At 39.0% G+C, this 26,576-nt stretch overlaps 1 protein-coding gene across 1 annotated transcript in view; it reads left to right on the plus strand.

Annotated features, from left to right (window-relative positions):
• The window catches only part of FMN2 (formin 2), a 271,921-nt gene that overhangs the window by 193,693 nt on the left and 51,652 nt on the right, over nucleotides 1–26,576 (plus strand). Inside the window, exon 16 of the mRNA XM_019500542.2 lies at nucleotides 9,506–9,598. Coding sequence (XP_019356087.2) covers nucleotides 9,506–9,598 — 93 coding nt within the window. The remainder of the gene's footprint in view (nucleotides 1–9,505; nucleotides 9,599–26,576) is intronic.

Consider the following 26,576-nt stretch of genomic DNA (forward strand, 5'->3'; position numbering starts at 1 on the left):
TACAATTTTCAAATAGTTAAGTAATAATTCTGACTTAGTAGCTAAAATTCTAATTTCTAGTTCATTTGAAAGTATGTTGTGGCTTAAGCAGAGTTACAGAAGTAACTAAAATTGTAGTTGCATTGCATCTGGTGTGAAAACTGAAGAAAAATGCTGATGTATACTTAATAAAATACTTAATTTTATTTCCATATTTTATATGCTACCCTGACACAGTAGAATGACTCATGATGAAGAGGACTGAAACTTTCCATGTTTCAGAGCAATTTTGTATATATTCATGCTAATAGTCCTGAGCTTTCAACTACGATAATTCTTTGGAATTTGTCATTTAGTAAAGAATTAGCAAATAATTAGTTACTAATGCGAAGGGTTGCATTCCAGTAGATAATCACCTTGGTTCCAACCAGTTATGCTGGGAAGAAAAGGAAGGAGTGTAACCCCCTTGTATTATAGGAAGGAATTTTTCAAAATGTGTCCATCTGGGAAAATCCGTACATTGTCAGTGGGGAAATGGTATTCGCTGGCAGTCATGTTGGGTGGTCAATGGGAGTAAATATTGTGCTATACCTAGGTTGGAGACAGTGGATCCATTCAGAAAATGTGGATTCAGTCTGCACTAATTTAGATAAAATGTCACTGAATAATCTCACGAAGAGGGTGCTAGATATTATATAAACTGGAGTTAAAGGCATGAATGTCAAGAACTGAGCATTGTGACTTGAAATAGGGTTGGGGTATCCAAGGGCAGCTATTTGTTTGTTTCCCTTTTATTGATTCAGAATACAAGGTGTTCTCAGGGAAGCTGGTTTGCAGCTTATTCATCACCTAGGAACAATATAATGTGTATCTATATTGGGATTTTTAATATTTGCTTTGTAAGTTTTTAATTTATTTTGTGTGATCCATTTGTTGTTGTATTAAAAAGATAATCTGGACATTTTTTTTTTTATTCATTATGAGTCACTTAAGCAAATGTAATGCCAAGTACCACATACAACCAGTGCTGCTGGAATGTATGTGTAATATATATACACATACCAGCTGTGTGCGATTGGTTGGCATTAAATTACAATGTTAATTGCACCTGATCTTCCCAGATAGATAGATAGGTAAATATTTGTGAAAACAGGTTTTCACCTAATATTGCAGAAATCTTCAAGAGCACCACTGATTTCTGACAACAGCCTCCGGGCTCACAAAAGCTTATGCTTTTGAAATCCCTGATTTCATCAGTTTATAAGATGGCTTGGATGATCTAGTTGGGGATGGTCCTGCTTTGAGCAGAGGGTTGGACTAGATGACCTCCTGAGGTACCTTCCAACCCTAATGTGATATGATTCTATAATAAGGTACAAATCTACCTCATTTTCTTCCTGATGTGACCTACACCTCTCTCTACAGTGCATGATGCCTTTCTCCAGTTGATGGTAGAGGAAATTAAGGGTCATTCTTGGTGAATTTGCCAAGCATTGCACAGCAAGTGAAATAGAGATGCCCATTGAAATCTGTGAGCATTTCAGTTTGTGCTTGCATTACATATGCACCCAGGTTAAATAGTACTTGAATTGCCAATTTTCTTTCATTCTGGGAAATGGAGAAATGGGAATGGATGGGACTTTAATAGATCACTTATTTAATGGATCACTTATCCATCCCCACACCCCAAATTAACATAATGTTTACCTAATTATCATTTGGGAATGATTGGTTTACCTGACCTACTTTTAAAAATCTCCAGTGACGAAGGTTCAAGGACTTACCTAGGCAACAGAAATAGTCCTGGGCCAAGGAACCATCTCCCAAAACTCTCTCATCCCAGGAAAGTACCCTAACCATTAGGATTCTGTCATGCTCTGTAATGTTTCGCAGATTCTGCTTATTCTGGTTTTGGTTTTTTGCAATTACTGTCTTGTAGGCATTGATCTTGGGAAGTAATTTTGTTTTTGTCCTTATAGAGAAAATTTAAATTGTTTTCAGGTCAAGCTATAACTAGTCTAAGTTGTTGGTCTATTCCTGGCTCTAACACAAACTCATTTGTAAATGTGTATAGAGCATTTAAACATATAGATGTCTTTTTAGATGAAAATTAGTATATTAGGCATTCTGAGAATAACAGTCCAGTCACTGATAAATAAAGTAAACTAATTCAATAGCTAATTACAAAATTGGAGGGGTATGAATACTTACTTTAGGTGCCCAAAGGCAAGGAAACATATTTTTGGATATTTTAAAATTAATGAAACTGCAAAGTACGCTGATACCACTTACCTTCTACAAAATAAGTTATGAAATATATTCTGATGCTGATTCAGACCATTTAAAAAATATAGGGTAAGTATTATTAGGGCTGCTTAAATAAACAGTTACACTCAAGTACTTCTCTTGAAATGTCTTCTAATTAAAAGCTGTTAATAGAGAGAATGCCTGGGAGCATGATCTTACCCTGCCATAAAAGTGAGGTAGAGTTCTTTGCATTTACTTTATGACTTTTCCTCCTATAGTCAGGTCTATGACTTCTTTCTATGATAAGGTGACTGGCTCTGTGGATGGGGGGAAAATATCTTGATTTCAGGAAGGCTTTTGACACTGTCTCCCATTAATAAGTTAAGGAAATACAGACTAGATGGAATACTATAAAGTGAATACATAACTAGCTAGATCCTCATGCTCAAAAAGCAGCCATCAATGGCTCAATGTGTAGTTGGGAGGAGGTATCAAGTAGGGCTCCCAAGGGGTCTTTTCTGAGTCCAATACTGTTTAACTGTTCATTAATGATTTGGAGGATGGGATTGCATGCACACTTAGCAAATTTACAGATGACACCAAGTTGGGTGGAGTTATCGATACTCTGGTGGGTAGGGCCAGTAGACTGGAGAAATTGTCTGAAGTCAGCCAGTTGAAATTCAACGTGGGCAAGTCCAAAGTCCTGCAACTGGGATAGAATAATTACATGCACTGGAATCACAGTGGGCGATATGAACTGGGGAACGATTGGTTAAGTGGCACTACTGGAGAGAAGACCTGTGGGTTACAGTGTATATGAATAAGCAGTATATGAGCCAACATTGTGCTCTAATTGCAAAAAAAAGCCAACAGCATACTGAGTTGTTGACAAGAGTGTCACTTCCAAATTAAGGAAAGTGGTTCTTCCATTCTATTTGGAACTGTGAGGCCTCACCTGGAGCACTGTGTCCAGTTTGGGGCCCCACATTTTAAGAATTTAATGGGTAAATTGGAAAGAGTATAGCAGAAGGCAAAAAATGATTAGACATCTGGGAAACATAACTTCTGAGGAAGCACTGAAAGACCTAGGTTATGTAGTCTGGCTAAGAGAAAATTTAAGGAAGATTTGATACCAGTCTTCACATACCTGAACAGTGATTATAAAGAGTATGGAAATAGACTATTTTCTGTGACTGTAGAAATCACGACTAAGAGTAATGGCTTCAAACTGCAGGCGAGGCTATTTAGGCTGGAAATTAGAGAGAATCTTTTCACTATGAGGGCAGTTAATCATTAAAACAGAGAAGTTCTGGAATCTCCATCCTTGGAAATTTGCAAGAGCAGGCTAGATGAGCTGGTTTAGTTGAGGATGGTCCTGTCTTGAGCAGGAGGCTGGACTAGATGACCTTGTGAGGTCCCTTCTAACTCTACTTTCCTATGAAATTCCTATGAACATTTGTTTATATGTGTCCTTTATTGCTTTTAAGTGTTCTAATCTCTCACACATTGTAGTATACAAAGAATACTTAATGAATTGCCCAGGAAACTTAATATTTAGACAAGCATTAGAGTTCAATGAGAGAGATGCTTATATGAAGGGGCATTAATAATCATTATGCTTCTAATACAAATTGCCTGGAGGTTAAGAAGAAGTATCATCATACAGTATGCTGTTTGTATGCAGTTCTTTGAAGCACATGAGACAACATACAAAATTAGATGAAGCATTGATCTTCAGTATTGTAATTTTCTTGTTTATTCAATCACTATAAGTTCTTCCCCCTTCCTTTCAGATTCTGACCTTCTTAGTCTATAATACTTATAAAGTGCCAGTGGTATGATGCCAGACTGACAGCTTTTCAAATCTGTTGGCTCACCAAGCTGCATATATGTCATTCTTTATTATTTATTCCTTTATCTAGATTCTTAGAAAATAGAAATGGCAATACCTAGTAAGCAGTCCAGGGAGGGTACACCCCCATATTTTTGCTGTGCTGCGCATGTGTAATGAGCTCTGAACCCACAGCCTGATCAGTGTTAGGCTTCCACTGGAGCTCCATGTGAGCAGTGAATTCTGAGCTCAGCAACTGATTTCTGCAAATCTGGCCAGAGTCCCTGCTTTCACCTGGCTCTGGAGCCCTGGTGGGAATGGGAGGTGGGAGATTGGGACTACTGCTGTTCATTTTTCACCTACTTCTCCCCCCCACTCCACTGAATTCAGCAGCAGGGAAAGGAGAGGCCAAGCAGCAGTGGCTGGTCTCTAGAGCTGCACGAAAGCAGGGAATCTGGCCTGACCAGCATTGAGAGCTCATGTGCAGTGTAGCTAAAGGGGGTTGTAACCAGGCTGCCATACCCCATCTAGATCCACCCCTGGTAAAACCTACCTGATAAATGAGAACATAATTCATGTTGTGATTCTATTCATTCCTTAGCTGCCTCTGAGCTGACCTTTTGAGGCTATCAGTTTCAGTGGTATGTGACCCCATCTGTGTTGCTTGTACCCACAAAATTGAACCTTTTTTATTCATTTGTATATATGTTGCCTATGGATATGTACAGGCATTACATTTAGATCAACCTTATCAGGGTTAGGCTAGGCTGATCTAAATTTACAGGCCTAATTGGAGAGACATACGGAAGGCATAAATCACCCCAAAATGGCACACCTCATCTAAGTTAGTGGACCTAAGTAGGTCCACTAACTTAGATCAAAATTAGATTAACTTAGCTTCACAAAAGCATATATGTGTTGGCAGCACAGACCCATGGCTGCATTGTTCCCACCCACAGGACCATCACTGGGCTAAAATTAGTTTTTTACCAGGTGTATAACAGTTCGCATTCTTATATTATGTATTACATGTATTGCATACATGCATGCACACATGCAGCTCATATACTTTACTTGTATTGCTAAGAAATTTATAAAGAAGTATTAAAGTCAGACACAGTTATGCAGTGTTTTACTCATTTCCTCAGAAATATGGGCAAGCAGCAATACTGATAACTGTCCCTAATTTTTGTACTCCTATCATATGTTCAGCACTCTGCTTCCTTTAATCATGCTGAAGAGTCATAACAGCTCAGCAAGACGGAGGTTTTTAGACTCCAGTGAAACATTATAGAACATGACAGATGAGCACTATGTCTAACAGTGCTGTTTAGGTAGTCCGTGATTCTAAACAGTAACTCACATTAATCTGAGGCACTGGAGACTGCCAGAAGCTACCAACATGTTATTTCTGTTACCTAAAAGATATCCACCAAATTGTTTTTTTGGTTTTTTTTAAATTGGCAGGTGATGATACTGCCATTACACAAGCAATGATATAAGCATGCCTCTCATTGCTTTTTAAAATAAGTGATTTTTATGTCAGGGACTGTATTTTCTATAACTAGTAAAACACTTTTTTCTTTATTTTCCATTGTCTTTGAATGGTCTGCACATGGCTTGCAGTTTTTGTTAGGAACAGGTGAGCTCAGTTTGTCAAAACTAAAACATTAACCTGAACTGGATTCACTTTAGAACTGAATTTGATTTGAAATGCATGCTTTCCTATTGAAGTTTGGATATGTAGATATCCTCAGTAGTCCAAACCATTCTCAATGCACATGGTTGTTCCTCTTCAGCATCAATGTGAACAGACATCATCAGTAGATGGACTATAAGGAGAAGGGCTACTTACAGTTCTCCATTCCAAATAATAGTATGACTGTGAACCTGTTCCTTTATGTGTAAGTGCATAGTATTTAAAAAAAAAAAAATAGTTGTGGGTGGATACAGCTCACATAGTTCTAGGCTTCAGCTTGATCTTCCTTGTGTTGGGAAAGGCTTTCTTAGGTCCTGTTGCTGATAGTAGAATGGATATGTAGTAACATTCAAGCACTTGGAGGATATATGCAAGCATTACATTTAAATCAGTTTAAATGTCTCATCATGCAGCCATTCACAAAATTTAAATTGCCCCAAAAATGGCGAACCCAATTCAAGTTAGTTCATCCTCAGACAAGGATGACTGGTGCCTCCTGAGTCAGGGGGGCACTTGCCCCCCATGACTGGACAGTCAGCAACTGGGGGCTCCCCCCACAGCCAATTCTGCAGGCCATGAGGGCGGGATTGGCCATGAGGGGACTGCTTCTCTTGGCTCACTCCCCACCCGGAGCTCTCATGGGGGGCACCAGCACTCTTGCCTGCCCCCCCACCTGGGAACGCAGTGCTCTCAGGGGGTGCATGTGCACCCTCTATGCATTATCACTATCCTTAGGAAGTGAACTAACTATAGATCAGTCTTTACCCAAATCTAAAATGAGTTAACCCTGCTTCACATATACACAACACAGGCCTGGGGCTGGGAAAGTCCAACCACTTGTTCCAGCCCTGGGACTGTGCTATTTTAACCCTGTAACTACCCCCCCCCCCAGTGGAACCCACCAGCTCCCCCGAGACCAACCAGCCCCCTGATCCTGTCAGTCCCTCCCTTTCCCACCTTCCCCCCACCAACTTACCTTCAGCTACCTCCCTACGTGAATGCCTGCATGCAGCAGAACCCAACTCAGGTTTAGGTACCTCGAAGTCATCTGCATAATCTGAGTTGGGTTGTTTGAGCACTTGTTTCACACCCAGAATTAGCATTCCTTTTGATCTCTTGGCTGCTTATCAGTTCTTTATCAAATTTAGTCGCACAACAGAGATGCTGGGCAAGATCAAGCCATAAGCTTCTTTTTATTGTGAATTAAAAAGTGAGGGGCTGAATAGTGGAAGTTTTTTCTGAAGGTATTTTTTTTAACTAGCTATGGTAATACCAAAAAGTTCTTTAGGTCTTGAATTTCTAGTTCAGTTTTCCCACTCAGGAAGGTTTTGCTTCCTGGCTAAATCAAACCTGAACTTTGACTGTTATAAAGATCATTCATTTCTAATTTTAGATCTTTCACATAAAGAAAAGGATTGTAGAGACAAAGACAGCTTTAAAAAAACCCCAAACAAAACCAAAACTCACTAGTCATAGGAGACCTTTCTTGACTCTAAAGCATACTACAAAGGAAGACAGATTAAGGCATTCATTATGACAATATTAGATCTGTTTTTCCTTTTCCAAAGCAAATATGAGAGATGGTATATCTTTGCATTTCCTGAAAGACTTTGAAGGAAGACTGCTGTAGGCTATTGGCATAGGTTTAGGATAAGATCTGTTTTGGGTACTTATCCTCAGAGGATCCATGCTTATCCTCTTTTAAATTAACTGAGATATCAGGAGGTCATCTGAGTTGCAACCAGTAAATTAAAAAAAAAAAAAGTTTGACTTTTGTGAAGGATGTGTAATCCACAGTCTGGAATGAGACATAGAACTAACATGATGTTACTGAATGGTTATGGTGGCATGTGGCAGAGCACAGTATTCTTTTTAGCTATTTTGTCATTTATTTCTGAATGGGGGACCTTTTTAATAATCATTTCACATAACTGGTTCAGAAGTGCTAAATTATCTAATTTAATTTGGTTTGAATGTTCGCCTTCAATTCTTGTTCTAGAGTCTTGTGTGGTGTTATAACACACTGGTGACTGGTGCTCATATTCTACTAAAGGGGCTAGTTTGTGAAGTGCTTTGAGAGCTTCTAGGATGAAGAGTTTTTTGTTAAGTGTATGAGACCATTTCTGGAAAGGATTCATGTAGGTGATTCACCTTTCTTTTCTTGAGGTACAAAGTTTACATTCTTGGCATAATCTAATAATACAGTCAAAGTAGGGAGGAAGCAGTAGGAATTGCCTACAGCAATTCTTATTTGGTGAATAAATGAACTGATTCTGTAAACTTCAGGAAAGCAACATATGATGTAGTAATTCCATTCTCATGTTTGACTTTGCATATAAGCACATTTTTCTGAGCCTGCCCACCTAAGTGCACAGGTATATAATACTTCTCTTAAAATAAATTGCTTCACAACTATTTAACTAGTGCTTTCAATTAAATAGGACACACCATATGGTCATTTTCCCCCTCTAAAAGCCTGCTGGCATTTATGTTTTCAGATATACTTTAAGGTAAATAAACAAACCTGAGAGCCTGTTCACTCTCTCAAGGGAAGATCCTAGGGAGTGCTGAAGTGAAGCATACCACATTCACTCCTTGTGCATGCTAGACTTCGAAACACATGTATTCAAGTTACTTTAGTAAGGCATACACCAATAAACTCATTCTAGCATTAAAATTCTCTCCAATGTTTGAATTAGTTGATGACCTTGACAATGCAAACACCTTCTGAAATAATAGTGCTTAATATTGATTTCATTTTTAGATAGAAGCAGTATTTTTTAAAAAGATTCCCTTCCTCCTTGAATAGAAACCAAAGCTTATCGTCGTCTCTGAATAGTGGCTGGTTAGTCATTGTCCAAAAACTCAGTTTGCTTGGTTCATGGCATTTTAAAGCCTGGGCAATTTGTTTAAATATGTTAATGATGTCAGCTCATCATTTGCCAGCCTGCATTACTTCACTGGTTTCTATCTTTTATGTACTAGTCTGTAACTCTACAAGATTCAGACTATTTTAAGACTGACCTTGTATACCCTGAAGCTTCATCACAGCCGTTGTGCTAATGGCAGATTCTCCCTTACATGGTTGCTCTTGAATCATTCAAAAGGCTAGTGAAAAGACAAAAGGCTCCAGCAAGTACCCTTAGTTAAGGAGGAATATGCACATCAGGCACATGGCTGTACAACACTTGTTCCATGGAATTTCATTTCACTGGTTTGCATGGTTTTTGCGTCTTGAGTTTCATTTTGCTTCACCTTCCAGTAATCCAAAAAATGTAATGAAAAACTGAGCTGGTCCAAGAAGTTGCACCTGATTAGAGACTGAAAACCTTGGTTTTAAATAAGACCAAACATCTTCAGCATCCCCAAATTCAGCCAAGAATTATTTTTTTTGTAAATATGCCATGCATGCATTTGCCGATTTTGTAGTCGCCTTCTTCCTACTCATTACTCCATTATATCTATCTTTTTCAATAGTCTTATTAGTGCATTTGCAAACCTGCAATTACTTTGGGGACCAACTGTTCTGTCTGTAATTTATTCAAAAACAATAAAATATAATTGAATAGAACTGCTCTTAGAGAAGAATGTATCAGAATATTTGTATTTTAATATATTTATGAGCATAGAACAGTAAATATTTTTGGCTTTATGCTAACATAAGCTAATGTCTCTTTACTGCAATTTGAATGTCTCTGTCACAGTGTCAATATAAAGTACATCTGTAATCTGTTTTTTTTTTATTTCAGTATGTGAGACAGAAGCAGCAAAAGTTTATCAGCTCTCACTAGAAGAGCACCTCCAGCCTTTCAAAGACAACATGGAGCAATTCATTAGTCAAGGTAAATAATGAAACGTCATTTAACTTTTTCATGACATTTCAAAGGGAAGTTGTAGGAACAATGTTTATATATTGTTAGTAAGGAGATTGTTTATTTTGGCATCATAGATGATGTGGATTAGTTTAATCAGATGCCACAGTTCTAAAAAGATTTGCAGGAAGACTGCGCTGTATTGTAGGTGAGTCATTCTTTTTGCGTGACAGCAAAGATAAATGCTATTGGCACAAGTGTGTGACCTTATGATAAGTTCACAACTCGAGTAGAAAACAATTTCACAATCATTGTTTCCTGAACTTTTTTTTAAGCTGGATCTCTGTAACTGACTTGTTTCCAAAGCGATGATTGTTTTGTACATGCCAAAAATGCGGTGCATGCATAGGAAAAGTACTCCTAAGTTTGCAAACAAAAAAAAAAAGGCAAATCTGCTTGAACTTTTGGGGATAGGTTAATGAAAAGTGCGGAGATATAAATTAAATGCATCTGTGCTGACCTGATAATTTGAACATGAAGAAGGAAGCACAAAAGACAGGAAGAGTTGTTTCTCTTAGGATTCTACAGTAGGTGGGATAGTTTTCATTGATAAGCTGATGTGCAAAGAAACTCTGTCACTGATATCTGTTGAGAATACTGCTCAGAAATGATGTTCTGTCAACCAGTGGTCCATTCAGCACACGTGTTGATTATGTTCCTATGCAACTCAGAATTCTTTTTGGAAGGTAAAGCTTTTTTTGTGGCCATCGCTCTACAAGATTCAGACTGCCCTTGTTCCCCGCCCTAGTTTTTAGTTACAGTAGACCATTATAGAAGGTGAAAATATTGTATTTTGATCAGATAAAAAGTAACATGAGAAGTCCATTTCTACTACTTACTCATAGTAGTTGTAACCCTTCATTCTAGACTTGTTACACCAATCATTACATCTGGAAATCATCACTGATGAACTGCTGTGTGCCTAATATTTAATTCTAGTGATTCAGACAGAGTACCTACATATTTTTAATTCCTAAATAGATCATCAAAGGCAAATAACATGGTCCTGGATACCTACTTTTATCTCCTCCTTTAGAAAGATACATTCAAAGGAAAAATGGTTGTACTTTCAATTCACATAATGATGATAGAGTTTTAGGTCATGTTCCAAATGAATACACCGGTATGCACTGGTTTGTGTTTTATGACTTAATGTTTCATTGTATATACTTATTTAGCAATTTAGATTTGTACCCCAATTGCCAAAGCACCATTTGATCAGTTGACCTCCTATAATTACAAGGGTCAATCCCAAAAGTCTAATCGTGTTTCAATTATGAAATAATAGTTCTGAAATACTCTGTAAAATCTGCCTTGAAACCAAAGAGCATAAATTCTAATCTGAATGCCACGGTTGTGTGATTTATATGATTCCTTTGTTTTTTGGGTTTTTTGTTTGTTTTTTTTGTATGGAGCTTTTAATTATATATAAGCATTAATGGGGAAAGTGGCTCTCTGTTGCCATTTTGTCACGTCTCATTTTGAGGTAAATGTTGTTACTCCTCAAGTTCTAATAGCTCTTTTATACATTTGTCTTAAAAGGAGTTTGATAAATTGAACGCATGAAGTCTAATTCGTTTATACTAGTATAAGCTAGGGATAACCCTCCTGAAATACTTTCACTGCCTTCAAGCATACCTGGTTTCCTCTTTAAATTTAGCTGTGGTTCTTGAATGTGAATTCTATTGGATAATTACATAGATCTGATGTACAGAATCTGATTTCTTTTTAGTGACAGTTAATTCTGCAGTGCAAGTGCGTTCCTTGGTCTTGTGTTTTGAAAAATAGAGAAAAGAAGGTACAGAAAGATCTGAACCCTGAAGTTCTGTTCTACTATTAGAATGTTTTTATTGGGAATTGCATGATCTTTGATAGAAAAAGAAACCCCATACCCTTACTACTGAAGAAAAATTAAAATTATCTTTTATATTTAATGGAAATTATTGCAGTTGGCCACTATGAACTTAGATTTATTCTGAATAAATTGTTCTACATTTCCTTTAATGTGCAAAGCCCACTCTCTGGAATCCTATCCCAATATAAAAGAGAATATATATGAAAGATAAAGCTTTAACATATAGAAGGAAAAAAATTCTTTGGTGAAGTTCCAATATAAAGACATTTAAAATACCTTTCATTATGAAATCCTTTGTTTTTACTTTGTGGGATTGAATTCAGACTTGAAAGAGGCCATGTTTAAAGCAGGATTTCTCTTTCCTGTTCAGTGTTTGACAGGGCTTTTGATCTAGATATTTTTTCTAAGGGATTTTGTTGTTTATGTAGACATAATCGATGAGTCTTTTCAGCTAGACTGCACACACGATCATTTAGAAAAACAGAAGGACAATTCTTGGCACCTTTGGGGAATTTGTGTTTATATAATATGTGTTATAGGCAAAGTGAAATCAAGTTTTTAAGTTTATTTAAAGTTCAGTTTCTCCAAGTAAGAATGTTTTAAACTTTTATGTATGAAAAACTTTGTTTTTGGTAGGGTTGAATAACTTGAAATGTTTACATGATGCCTTTCAGAGAAGATAACTTTTGTGCATAAAGGGATCGACTAGTTGAAACTAGCTAAGCACATACAGAATATTCTGACTACACTTATTCTCAACACTGGTAAATCAAAGTTGAAAAGGAAAACAATAGTCTTCCAGAAGGTGAAAAGAATTGGACATCTAGTTAAATATTTCTGGCAAGGAGTTAGATAAGGACTGTTTTATAGGAAAAACTACAAGTTTTACACAGTTGTAATTTTGAATTAAACTATTGTAGACAAATTAGAGACATTACAGAGGATGGCAGTGAGAATGTAGGAAAAGCTGAAGGAACTGGGTTTATTTAGTCTGGAGAAGTGAAGACTCATGGGGTAGGATTTAATAGTAGCCTTCAATTACCTTAATAGTGGATCCAAAGAGAATGGAGATAGACTCTTCTAAATGGTGGCAGGTGACAGAACAAGTTGTAATGGTCTTAAGTTGCAGCAAAGGAAGTTTAGGTTATATACTGGGAAGAAAATTTCTCATGAGGAGGGTAACGAAGCACTAGAATTTCCATCCTTGGAGGTTTTTAAGATCCAGCTACACAAAGCCATGGGTGGAATGATCTACTTGGGGATGGTCCTGCTTTGAACCCCCTGCTTTGAGGGGGTTGGACTAGATGATTTCCTGAGCTCCCTTCCAACCATCATTTTATATGATTCTATAATTCTATTGTAACCTACCCAGTTAAATTTTACTAACTATGTAGGAAGAGAAGACTATTATGAAGAATAAGTTGTGAGGCTCCCCAGAAGTAGGAAAGATTAGGGTTCAGAATCCTGCCAAACTTAAGTTTTAATGACTTGCTTTGCTGCCGCACTCCACTAATACATGCATCAGTATACAGGCAAATCTGATAATATATTATAAAGGTAGGTAGCACCAGGACAAAAAACTGAGATTAAAACAGAAAATGTTAGGCAAGGACCTTAACAGCTAGTTAATTTATTTATCACATGCATCAAAAAAGACTCTAGACCACTGATTCTCAAACAGAGTGTTGCAACACCATGGGGTGACTTGAGATCCTTTCAAGGGTGCCATGGGTGCCATGCAATATTAACATTAAGATGTACAAACATGATTCACAAGATAAACCCAGAGACTTCAAATAGGAATCCATAGTGTTAAAAGCCTTCTGACCTGCTGTGGTCTTTCTAAGGTCTTTGCATTGGGAGAATTGTTCTACTGTTTTTCTGTAGTCAAAAAAAAATAAATAAAAATAAAAAAAAAAGAAAGAAAAAAAGAAAAAAAAGTGAAAACTAAGTCATGGGATTTTCTAAGGGGTACCTCAGATTGATCAAGTGGTGCTACAAATTTATCAAGGGGTGCCAGGAGTCTAAAAAGTTTGAGAACCACTGCTCTAGGCCCTGTTTTCCAGTCCCTGTTCTGAGGGATTTGATTTTATTTCTTGAAAATAATGCTCATTAACAAAAGTATGTTGGTTGTGTCCTTTTCTCTCTTGACTGAGGATATTCTCCCTGAACCTGTCTGCTTCCTACAGATCTATATCTGCCTGAGAAATGAGGCTGGCCAGCAGTGCTGTATTATGACATGCTGAGGCCCTAAAATATGTCCCGTTTAAGAGGCCCCATGAAATAAAAATATTCTTGAAATATTCATATTTCTATGAAATCCATGCAAATGGATTTTCATTACATTTTAAGATGAATTATTATTTCTGCACAAATTTATGAACTCAATATGAATAATAATTGTGGAACCATATATATTTATATTTTCATCATATTAGAATGAAAACATCCAGGTTTTGTTTTTTTTTATTTAGAGGCCCCTCATATTGTGAGGTCCTAAACTATAGCTTAAGCAGCTTCAGCCTAAATCTGGCACTGCTAGCCAGCCTGCCACCTTCCAGAAATTATATATATACTGTTTTCTTTTTTTTCCCTCTCCCCAACTTTATCCCCTTCTCCTGATTTTTTTTCTATAATTCATCTGTGCCACAAGATTAATTTCTTTGTAAAGTTTCAGTTAAAAAAAGCCCAAACAAACAAAAAACAAAAAAACAAAAAAGGGAGGGGGCAGGGCATGGTAGCTGTTTCCAAGCAAGGTATTGCGGGGAAAAAAATTAAATGATATGAAACAAGAAAAAAAATCTACTCCAAAGAATCAAAGTAATTACCTGAGTTAACTGCAGTTAAATGAGTGTTTACATGTTTGTTGTTAGAATCTTTGAATATTCCAGCTACTCTGAGCATGCTTCCTAGTCTCAGACCATTAGAAGTTACATTCATTGCACACTTGTGTTAATTGTTCAATAAATGGTAACATGCTACACATTCAACTGTTTCATCATGCAATAATAATGGCAGGCCGTCCACAAAAATGATTCATATATAAGGGACTTGTGCTTTAATTGGAATGTGTGGCATGGAACTCCTCAATGCAAAACCAACTATGTCTTCATTAGCATCCATTTGGCAAGCAGTGATAGTTTAGGAGCCAAGAACAGAATTACTTTTGTAGCCTTTCTTATAAGAGGTAACTTTAGAAGACAAGCAAATACAAAGACTTTACAGGTAGAACTGGGAACATAATATTTTATACCCTTGTCTTGCAGTCTGTGACCTTGCACAAGAATTCTGCCGATTTGTGTGTTTGAGTGAAGTATTGTAACCACTTTCCACTGGAATAGAAATTAGGAATTCTGCTTCCCAGATTTCCATTGTAGACAAACAAATAGTTGTATGTCACTGGCAAAGTTTGTTGCATTCACCTCCTGAAGGTCTGGCATATATGCAAAAGAGTAGTGATATACTAGTGCCATTACTTGTTCTTTTACCTCATGCAACAAATATGTCTTGTGGAACTAAGCATTGTGACTTCAAACCCTGATGATGACCTAGGCGGTAGTTCAGATTTGGTTTCAGGTTTTATTTGTTTTCTTGTTTTGTTTTTTATTTATTATTATGAAACTGCATGCAAAAATAGATTTAAACAATACTATGTGTGCAGAATCAATCTAGTAACAATTAGGAAACATCAAGATTACTGTTGCTCATGATTACATGCTGGAATGTATTGGGTCTTTAGGACCTCTTGCAGCTTAGAGAAGGGATAGCAATTAAGGTACAGGGTTCTTTCAAATGAACAAGAATGTTCCCTCATGATTAAGGCACTGGCATGGATCCAAACAAAGCTGAGATCTATTTCTGATTCTGCTAGAAACTTTCTCTGTAACATCAAGTCTCATGATGCCTAAGTACAGACACCTGAATTAAGGTTGCAAATTTAAATTTAACTCTGGCATTTCTTAACTGTAGAGTATCTGACTTCAAAGTTTGAATATTATTTGCATGTCACTTCCATGATGCATTTAATAGGATAATATGATACTTGTGTTGAAATAATTATTTTAGAAAAGAGGTTTTAAAATATCAGAAAAATGAAACTTTTTCCCTTAAAAAGATAAGAAAAGTCCTCATCCAAAGGCTTCCTTGGCTAGGGACAGACATCATGTTCAGTGCACATAAACCAGTTTGAAAATGGCTGAGACTGGTTTGAAATAAATCTGGTTGAATGTAGTATCAGACTTAACTGATTTGGCTCAAACTGGCTTATGCAGTGTCTGTCCCAGACCTCTTGCTTGTTTAAGATAAATCACACTCCCCCAGCATGCTCTCTGGGCTGGGTGGGGCTCTCTGCTCCATAGCAGGGCTGGCCCTTCCCTTCTGTACTTTGGCTGCAGTTCTAGAGACTTGCAGGCTACTCCTCCTCTCCCCCTCACCACTCCCTGCTAAGAAAGAATTCCCCCCTCCCCTCTGCCTTGATGAGGAGGTGTTTGTGTATTAGCTAGCAGACCACATGCTGGCTATGGTTGGTGCTGAATCAACAGCTAGCTGGTAATGTCCCTCTGTTGCTTTCTTAATGGAGGGATAAACACTGAGTATGGGGTGATAAACACTGCTATCAATTCCCTCCTGGGCTAATCCGTACATCCTGCTGGGGCCTGGCCACATCCCACCTCAGTTTAGCATTGTGGAAGGGAAGGGGGGGCTGCTCTAGCACCTCCAGCTTCAAGCCTGAGCCACTACAGGCATGTGCCTGCATTTTCTCAGTCCAGAGGGGATGTCTTTACAGTTATAAACTGGTTCAGCCTAGCCAAGTTAGATTAACCTGCAAAGGTTGAATCATTTCAGGCTCAGGACTTTTTAATATATTTTCCTAGTCCTCGAATCAGGTATGGGATTGTAAGCTGTGATACAGACATGTGAACAATTTTATAACAGTGTAAATGTGGAGCACTTGTACAATATGCAGACCTATGTGAGTCGCTCTTTTATAGGGGTAAACTTTCTCCTCAAACTGCCAGTAGAAACGATCCGTTGGTAATAAGTTACAATAGTTTATAGGCTGGGTATTTGCTACCCTCAACAATTTCATCTTGAAATAGTGGTGAAGCAAAAGGATAATGCCTTCTGCAGGCAGCTACTTTGTTTGTTCCATGTACTGATGTAACTTACATCAGAGTGTAATTTATGCCAGTGTTAACATGTTGTGTGTTCACATCAGCACACATTTAAAAGTTTTAATTTTAAATGTTTAACATTAATCTTCTCTCTGCCTTTTTATCTCAGTCCTCAGTCTTCCATTTAACTTTGATTTACGGGCCACAGATTTTAACTCTCCAAAAAGGAACTCAGTTGTGGCCTATAAACTATGAAGTTTTCTAAAAATTAGGTGCTGAAAGACAAACTCTTCCTTTGTGGTGTGGGCCATAGGATCTAATTCATACTTTAGACATATCTTTAAATGAATCCACTGTGTTCCTTCCATTCCCTCTGTCACTTTGTCCAATACCAAGCTGTATCCTATGCACTTTCCTTAGAGTTGTGGCAGACTTCGCATTCTGTATGCAAGAGACATTTTCCCCCCATGAACCCCAAAACTCCCTGCCCCCTTTGCAAATTCTGTCTTCATCGCACAAGGGACAGAAAGAATATGTAGGCTGCATCAACTGTTGACAAAAATTTATAGTGCTATACTTACTTGCAGCAATAAATGCTAAGGCATCTTTCTGGGCAACCCCCAAAGTGGAAAAATTAACAAGGTAAAATGGGCAGTGTTATAAGCGGTATTAGTGACCATGTCTGTTTTACATACTCCATTTACTAACTAAATAAATACATAAATAAAGCATAAACTCCAGCTTCTAATTTTTTTAAATGATTGTTGGAGGAATGGAAGAACTCACTTGGAAGAACTGGATGCCTTTAAGTCAGCAGGCCTGGATGAGCTCCATCTGAGAGTGCTGAAGGCACTGGCCGACATCATTGCAGAGCCACTGGCGGGAATATTCGAACGCTCGTGGCGCACGGGCCAAGTCCCAGAGGACTGGAAAAGGGCTAACGTGGTCCCCATTTTCAAGAAGGGGAGGAAGGAGGACCCCGGCAACTATAGGCCAGTCAGTCTCACCTCCATCCTCAGCAAAATCTTTGAAAAAATTATCAAGGCTCACATTTGTGAGAGCCCGGCAGGGCAAATTATGCTGAGGGGAAACCAGCACGGGTTTGTGGCAGGCAGATCGTGCCTGACCAATCTAGTCTCCTTCTATGACCAGGTTATGAAACGCCTGGACACAGGAGGAGGGGTGGATGTCGTATACTTAGACTTCAGGAAGGCCTTTGATACGGTATCCCACCCCATACTGGTGAACAAGTTAAGAGGCTGTGATGTGGATGACTACACAGTCCGGTGGGTGGCGAATTGACTAGAGGGTCACACCCAAAGAGTCATGGTGGATGGGTCGGTCTCGACCTGGAAGGGTGTGGCCAGTGGGGTCCCGCAGGGCTCGGTCCTTGGACCGATACTCTTTAATGTCTTCATCAGTGACTTGGACAAGGGAGTCAAATGAACTCTGTCCAAGTTTGCAGATGACACAAAGCTATGGGGAGAAGTGGACACGCCGGAGGGCAGGGAACAGCTGCAGGCAGACCTGGATAGGTTGGACAAGTGGGCAGAAAACAACAGGATGCAGTTCAACAAGGAGAAATGCAAAGTGCTGCACCTAGGGAGGAAAAATGTCCAGCACACCTACAGCCTAGGGAATGACCTGCTGGGTGGCACAGAGGTGGAAAGGGATCTTGGAGTCCTAGTGGACTCCAAGATGAACATGAGCCGGCAGTGTGACGAAGCCATCAGAAAAGCCAATGGCACTTTATCGTGCATCAGCAGATGCATGACGAATAGGTCCAGGGAGGTGATACTTCCCCTCTATCGGGCGCTGGTCAGACCGCAGTTGGAGTACTGCGTGCAATTCTGGGCGCCACACTTCAAGAAGGATGCAGATAACCTGGAGAGGGTCCAGAGAAGGGCAACTCGTATGGTCAAGGGCCTGCAGACCAAGCCCTATGAGGAGAGACTAGAGAAATTGGACCTTTTCAGCCTCCGCAAGAGAAGGTTGAGAGGCAACCTTGTGGCTGCCTTTAAGTTCATCACGGGGGCACAGAAGGGAATTGGTGAGTATTTATTCACCAAGGCGCCCCCGGGGGTTACAAGAAACAATGGCCACAAGCTAGCAGAGAGCAGGTTTAGATTGGACATTAGGAAAAACTTCTTCACAGTTTGAGTGGCCAAGGTCTGGAACGGGCTCCCAAGGGAGGTGGTGCTCTCCCCTACCCTGGGGGTCTTCAAGAGGAGGTTAGATGAGTATCTAGCTGGGATCATCTAGACCCAGCACTCTTTCCTGCTTATGCAGGGGGTCGGACTGGATGATCTATTGAGGTCCCTTCCGACCCTAACATCTATGAATCTATGAATCTATTAATATGGAGGAGTAATGAAGAGTGAATAGAGTAAGAAAACAGAGTGTTTAAAACAGAAATAAACATGTGAATTGTTTAACATTTTCCTATTAGTACTCTTTCCACTGCAATTACTGAAAGAGCTTTTAAAGGTTCTATTTTAAATGTTGAAAGTCATTTTTTTTAAAATCTCAGACACTTAGATGTGGTAATACTAATAAATAGTTTACATCTGTATTGTATAAACTTGTCTTTACATCATATGTCTACACCTCAGTTGGTTTGCATTACTACATAGTAATCTTATTGCACATTACATTCTGTATATGCCACTAAGACTGCTTAAAATGAATTTGTCTTGCCTCAGAATACATGAAAAGCCAATGCTTTGCAATGATAGCTTCAGTTTTCCACAGAGAGGGCATCAGATCTCTTTTAAGCATCCTTAGTGGCACAAATGTAATATTTGCATACAGTGTGGATTTAGTTTACTGAGGTTTTATTGGCCTGGGTTTGGAAAAGATCAATACAAGTGAGTGACAAAATGACAAGAAAATTATATAGATAATCCAAAAGTAGTGTTACATGTTACCTAGCACCATTGTGTACTCAGTTTTTGATGTAGTTGGCTGAAATTCTCTTTTAGAAATCTTTTTTAGAATATCACTCTTTATGTTTATATACCTTCTCCAGTAAAGCCAGAGAGAGCTAACTTGTTAGTCTGAAATCAGGCAGAAGTCTGGGAAGGGGGTCATCTTATGGTACATACAAATGGTTGAAGTGACAATCTGTGCAGATGTTCAGGGAAGTTAGATCCGGCAAAAAATGGAAAGCCCATTTTACTCCCCTGCTGGCCTGGATTGGACCCAGTCTCCCCCCACCCCTTCCCCCCAGCATCCCAGATCCTTGCTTGATGCCCCGCCCCCCTCCACCATCCCGTACTTACTTGCGGCTGCCCATGCTATGTGTCTCAAGGAGCAGGCAAGGGAGTGTAAAACTGCCTGACTGGCTGCCACTATTGCTGTGTGCACTAGAAGAGCAGCAGCCTGGTGGCAGGTTAACCCTTCCCTGCCTGCTACCTGGGATAGACAGCATGGGCAACCACAAGTAAGTAATGCCTTGGGACCAGGAAGGAGGGGAAGCAGAGTAGAAGCCCAGAATGGATCAGGGTGGGGGGATTCTTACCTTTTCAGTCCTCCATGCCCCTGCTGGGCTGCAGTGCAACTGCTCCAAACTCGAGCTAGCACAAACATTGATCAACATTTGTGCAGTTTACATTGTAAGGTGTAGCAAGGCCCTTAGATTGGGTTCCTAGTCCAGCTCCCAACACCAACAACATCTGCACAAGCAGGACTGGATCTGTGATCATGCAGTTTAAAGTAAGCCACATGATTGTTGATTAGGTACACAAATGTGTGCATGTATCCTTAGAGACTTAAATCATTCAGAAAGACATGAACTTTCATAGACAAAAGCCTATTTCTATAAATACCGTGCATGGACTGCAGAGACAAGCAATATCAGCATTCCTTTTATTTATTGTTAGTGTTGTTATACAGTTCTTGGATAAGTTCAGTTATATAAACCTCATATGATACTTTTCTGACTCTTAGTAATTCATGCTTTGTCCTGCAGTCATTTATTGCAGTCTGCATTGTTTAGAAGAACAAACCCTGAGCTGGACCAGACCCTTATTGTTTCTGAAGTTGCTCTGAGGATAAGGACATTGGAACTAGTGGCAGTGAAAATGAGGTAGTGGGACAAGTGAAAATAGGATGGACAAACCTGAAAATTAAACACAATTTATCGCATTGTTTGAATTTATTGCCTAGCTATCATCACTCCAGCAAATAATGCCTGAATATCAGCCCTGTGCGATGTGGCTAGTATTTGCTTCAGATTCAGATTTGGCTGATTCCAAGGGACAGTGATTTGATTTGGTGATTCAAATCACTGTCCTGAATTGGAGATTCAGCTGCTGCCAAATCACTGAATCAGCCAGGTCCATCCCCCACCTGCTCTCCCAGCCTGGCAACAGCTGCCCTGCCTGCCCTAGCTCCTGGCACTTTGGGGGGGGGGGAAGCCCCAATTCACTGGGTGCTACCAGGTGGGGAGGTGATCCCCACTGCCCCATGCTGCATGGGGACTGCCATGAGCCCCCCAGCTTTTTCCCACTGTCCCAGCCCCCCACAGTTCCCCCCTCTGCTGCAGCTCCAGCCCTTTAAGAAAAAAAACCCTGAAAAAACCCCCACACTCACCATTCCTCCTGGTGGGGGGGTGATCCCCCCTTCCCCCTGCCACATGGGCTCTGCACTAGTCCCCAAAGCCCTGAGACCACTGCAGGAGCAGTGAGTTCCAGGGTTTTTCTTGGGGACCGGGGGGAGAAATGGGGATCACCCCATGCCCAGGACCACCTGGTGAGTGGGGGGTTTTTTTAAAGCACAGGGAGTTGGGGTGCATGGAGCAGCTATGGGGGTTTGGGGGAACGGGCAGGGGATGGGGCCTTGCAGGAGTCCCTCCATGGTCGCCCCCTCCCTCAGGCCTCCCCTTCCCCACCCCCTACTTAACAGCATGGAGTCCAGCTCCGGCTCCCTGCTGCAGCCAACGGGGATTGTCCGAATCATCAAAATACTCTGAATCTTTTCTGACTCGATTCAGAGAGCTTCAAATCAATTCAAATATTTTAATTGGTCCCCTCATTCAATTTGCATTCAGAGGTTTGGCTGCCAAATCTCCAAATCAAACCACCACCCAAAGCTTTGCGCAGCCCTACTGAATATATACATCCAAGCTGGGGATGATGACATCATATTTTTTGTTAGAAGGCTGGTTCTGGATTTTTTTTCCTCAGGCTGTGACAGTCTTTCAGAGGGTAATGAAAAATCTATCTGTTTACTAGGTTATTGCATGAGTTGGTTTACAGGAGTACCTTTTCCAATTAAAATATATAACCATTTAGTTCTTTAAGGAAAATGCTGGTCATGGGTTAGGACTATTGTTGGTTGGTTGTTTTGACAATCTAAGGTAAAAATAGCTACTGTGCAGCTATGGTGATGGCTTAAGCAATACTTGCATTTATTTTGCTTATAAACTGAAGTCAGATCAAATAAATGTCTAGTTCCTTCTTTTTTTAGTCGTGTTCCAAAATAATGCAGGTGTATGAAATTAAAACAAATGTGTATAAGCTTTTCATATGAGTAAAATTGCACTGGTATCAAATTGAAATAACACAATTGTAAATTAGGCAACATATTAAAACTGCTGATAGATGTTATCTTTTAGTATTTGGAGACTAAGTATCTAGTATATAAAAGGCATGGTTGGAATTTCATGGACAGAAAATGTCAATTTTTGTTCTTTCATCCAAAAACTTTCTGTGAATGTGTCACAAGAAATCTAGAGCGATATGGAAATCCCAATAACCATGTCCTTCTCTAGAAGAACACTCCTACCATGAATGTAGTAGGAAATAATTATAAACCCTCCAAATGTACTTGGCTCTCAGGTCAGTGTAAATAGAAGTTCTCAAAATGGCCACGATATATAATTGTAATGATACATTGTAAAGGCCTGTATCTGTCAAAAAACAAAAAGCTGGCTACACTTGAAAGTGATCAAAAAACTAATTATAAACAAATAGTTAACATTTTAAATAAAACTGGGAAAAGGCAAAAAGATTTAGAGCATAAGCAAGTAGATAAAAGGGTTTTTGTTGTGTTCCATCTGAGATTACTCATGTGCATTCCTGTATTCAATTACCTGAGAAGATGTGATATTCCCTTAAGAGAGAGCAGGAGATCAGAAGTGATGGCAGTTTCGTGCCTCTGCTTACTCATAGTCCTTTGGAACTGGTTCAGCAGAAATAGCTTAAATTGCAAAAGGGTTTGGGGCCAGACAGTGACTACAGCCAGTAATCACTGGGTCAAGATTGTAATGCAGTCCAACAATGAAAAGTTGTGGTGGAACAAAGAGTTTCAGATGGATGTTTGAATGCTGTTACAAGAGACCTTTTCTTAATGCCATGAAGCCAAAGTCATTTCTGAATCTGAACCAAATAGTAAGCCAGTCTTGTACAATGGATGCTCATGTGAGATTGTCCCAGGTTTCAATGATGTTGAATAGATTTTCTTTCATCCAAAAACTTTCTGAATAGCTGGAGTTGATGCATTTTCAAGTTTCAATAAGGGCTTAATATTTTTCACAAAGCCACCAAATATTGGCTTCTGTCATGAACTGAAGATTAATGATCAACTAACTGCTTTTAAATTCTTCCACAAAACCCACTTCCTTCTGTTGTTTTCCGTCTATAATCACTGCCTAATTGTTGCCCAGTACCACTCCTGTTCCCGATCAGATTGAGGTTATAATAAAAAGGAAAAAAAAAAGAGAAAGAGGGAGAATGAGCAACAACAACAAAATCTAAATTGTTCAGCTGAACGTGTGCTGCCAGGGAAGGAAAAATGAATGAATGGGAAGGGCAAGGAAAGAGCTCTTTCAAGAGCTTTCCTCTTATCTTGTCACTGTACCCCATTTTGATTTTGTTTCCTTAATATTGTTAGGTGCTTAGAAAGTATGGTATGAAGTGTTATCCAAATGCCCAAATACAATTACTGTGAATAATATTTCAGTAACCGTTTTGCAAACTCCACCTAATTTAGGGGAGTGGACAGAAAAAGAAGGGAACAGAATTTCACTCCTGAAAGGTTTGGCAAAGTTTCTAGAGGTGGGAACAGCAAATATTGCTATTGGTATAGCCAAGAGCTCTTATTTGCACAGACATAAAATGAAATAAATAATATTAAATATCTCCAAAAATATAAGGAAGGGTATGGAGAATGCCTAGAACTAAAGGGTTCTAGTGAAAAAAACCAACCAAACAAACAAACAAAAAACCCACTCTCTCTGCAGGCATTTTAAAAAGTGGCATATTAAATTAAGTACAAAGACTTATTTGATGAAGAGCAATGTAGAAGACTACTAGATGGATTGAAATGTGAATAGGAAAAAGTAGGGGTGTGCAGAACAGGTTCTATTCAATTCAGATTCGGTCCAAATCAGGGACACTGATTTGGTTAGTTGATTTGGATCATTGTCCCTGATTTGATTAAGCCAATCTGTATCTGAAGATTCGATGCTGATTCGGAGAATCAGTGATTCGGCTGTAATGCAACTTTAAATGTTTTTCTACATACCTCGAGGTACCAGGTGCAGCTCATGAATGCTGTGATGCTGGGTGGGTGGAGCATCCCATAGGAGCACTGCCCCCCTTTGCCCCCTCCCCGCATGCTCAGTGGTGAACCCAGAAGTGGACTGGACATACTTAAAAAAAAAAAAAAAAAAAAAAATCAGTAATTTATCATTTTGTAAGATCCTCCTATTCTCTCTTTTTAGCAAATTACAAATGTCATTTTCTTAACATGTTTCAAGGCAGCTGGTCGTGCAGTGCGGGGAGGAGTGGGGAAGGAGAGCAGTGGCTACACACGGAGTGGCAGCTCAGGGTGGTAGGTGGCAGCAGCAGCCACCAGGAGCAAGCTTCCCCCTCTTCTGCTCTGGGATAGCTGCCGCTACTCCCCAATATAGTGTAGTTTTAAAAGGTAACAGATTTTCAAGAATTCTGGATTTTTTTTTATCTCCGGATTTATGAGGTTATACTGTATATCCCTGAAACATGGAAGATGCTGAATTTTAACCTATTTTGGATTTAAAACTTGATTGGTGAACAAGAAAGATTTCTATACCTCCCTGTCTGTCTGTCATCTGGCACCACCAGGGAAGGAATCCTGCCTTATCTGCACATTAAAGAGCAACTCACATAGACACTCTCATGGACCCAAAAGAACAGACTTCCACCTTCAGCTTCTTCTGTGCAAGAATGAAGTTTATTTTCTTCCTATGGGGACTTTTTACCATCTTTAATTTTCCCTGAGCCTGAAGAAGGGTGTGTGCACCCAAAAGTTTGCAGAAAAAGATATTTTTTAGCAATGTCTTAATTTAATTTCTCATAAAGGGTCTAATATCTGAACCAAGAGTTCTAGACTTTTGCATTTCTTTTCTTAGCATGTAACTTCACTATGACTACTCAGGTGATCTTAGTTGAACACAATTCTTTGCAGGATTTTGGCTTTAAGGTACTTGAAGTGCAAAGCATTAGGATAAAGACATAGAATGTAATTTTCTTGGGTGAATACCTGTTGGCAAGATGGAGTTGATGCAAATTTAAATGAATTCCACTGGGATGATCATTTGTGATGCCTTGCTTGGAAGACAACAATATGTGGATATGAAAGAAAAAAAATGTCTGGATCATGAGAGAAGTTAAACAATGAAATAGCCTGCCATGAGGTGTCATAAAGATTCCAATGATAGAAATATACAAAAGGGGAGTAAATGATAAATTCAAGGTATAGTGTGTACCGCTAGGCAGTCCATCCTGTGAGAATGTACTGATTTTAATCCCATAACAGTTTTGGAAGGATTATTCATTTTATTTCGTTCAATGAAGAATTTTTAAAGGATATTTTTTCTTTCAATGTTCTGTGAGCTATTGAAAGAATACAAAATCCTTTGAGATACTGAGAGTATGAAAGCAGCCATATAAATCTAGGTTCTCTACTGATGTATAAGAGGCAATATTTATAGAGACTGTCATTTAGTGAAATGATGCATCCTTTTATAGGAGTGCAACTGTACTTTTGGAGACTCTTCAGTAGTTTAGCTTTGAGGATTAGTAAAACAATTCCAAGCTGGAAAAGAAAGATGATTCTGCAAAATATGGAATAGTTTTTTAGTATGGTAAAAGGTCACCAGCACCCAAAAAAGAAAGCTGTATTAATATTTTTGCCATTTGAAATTACAGACAGACCTCATCCTGGGCAGATGAGGACTTCTGAATTTGCAAAAACCGTATGCGGCAATTGCATCAATTCAAGTTATCTTTTTAATTCCTTTTAATGAAGTGCACTGATGCTTACTGTACTATTCTCAATTTCTAAAGATTCTTTAGAGAAGAAAGACCTGAAGGGGAGCTAGGAATTCACCTGCCTCTGGCTCCCTTTGTACCATTGTTAATCTATCCTTTTGATACGACCTATTGCCACAGTTTCATAGACTCTGGGATCATGTGAGTTGTTCCCCACCTAAAGGAAGAAAGCACAATTATTCCGGTCCTTAATAGCTCCACAAAAGGACAATTTTAAGTTGCATTTAGGATTTGAGTCTCATCTAGTAGAGGTTGTTAAGGGATAGGTACTGCGCTGACTTCAGTTAGTCTATAAGGTACAACTCTACCCTGCCTTCTGTCTGACTTTAGACTACCATGGCTAATTACTTCTCCTGATTATTATTACCATTTTTAGGGAAAAGTCACTGAAGTGTAGCTCTTCTCTAGTTCAATTAAATGTACCGTGTGCTAGTTATGGTACCAGTTAAATGGATTGTGCCATGAGATTTTTTTTTAATTTAATTTATTTTTGTTACAGTTGCTATATTCAAAGAGACTTAGAGGGGTTTCTTTTGCAGTTGTATTTAATGTCTGATTACAAATATTTTATTTCAATTTATTTTTTCTACACTAAGAATTTAAGTAAACCTTTTTGAAAGCATTGCACCAAAATTGAAATTTTAAACTGCTTATATGTAACATTT

The sequence above is a fragment of the Alligator mississippiensis genome, chromosome 1 (genome assembly GCF_030867095.1).
Source record: "Alligator mississippiensis isolate rAllMis1 chromosome 1, rAllMis1, whole genome shotgun sequence".
Lineage (NCBI taxonomy): Eukaryota > Metazoa > Chordata > Crocodylia > Alligatoridae > Alligator > Alligator mississippiensis.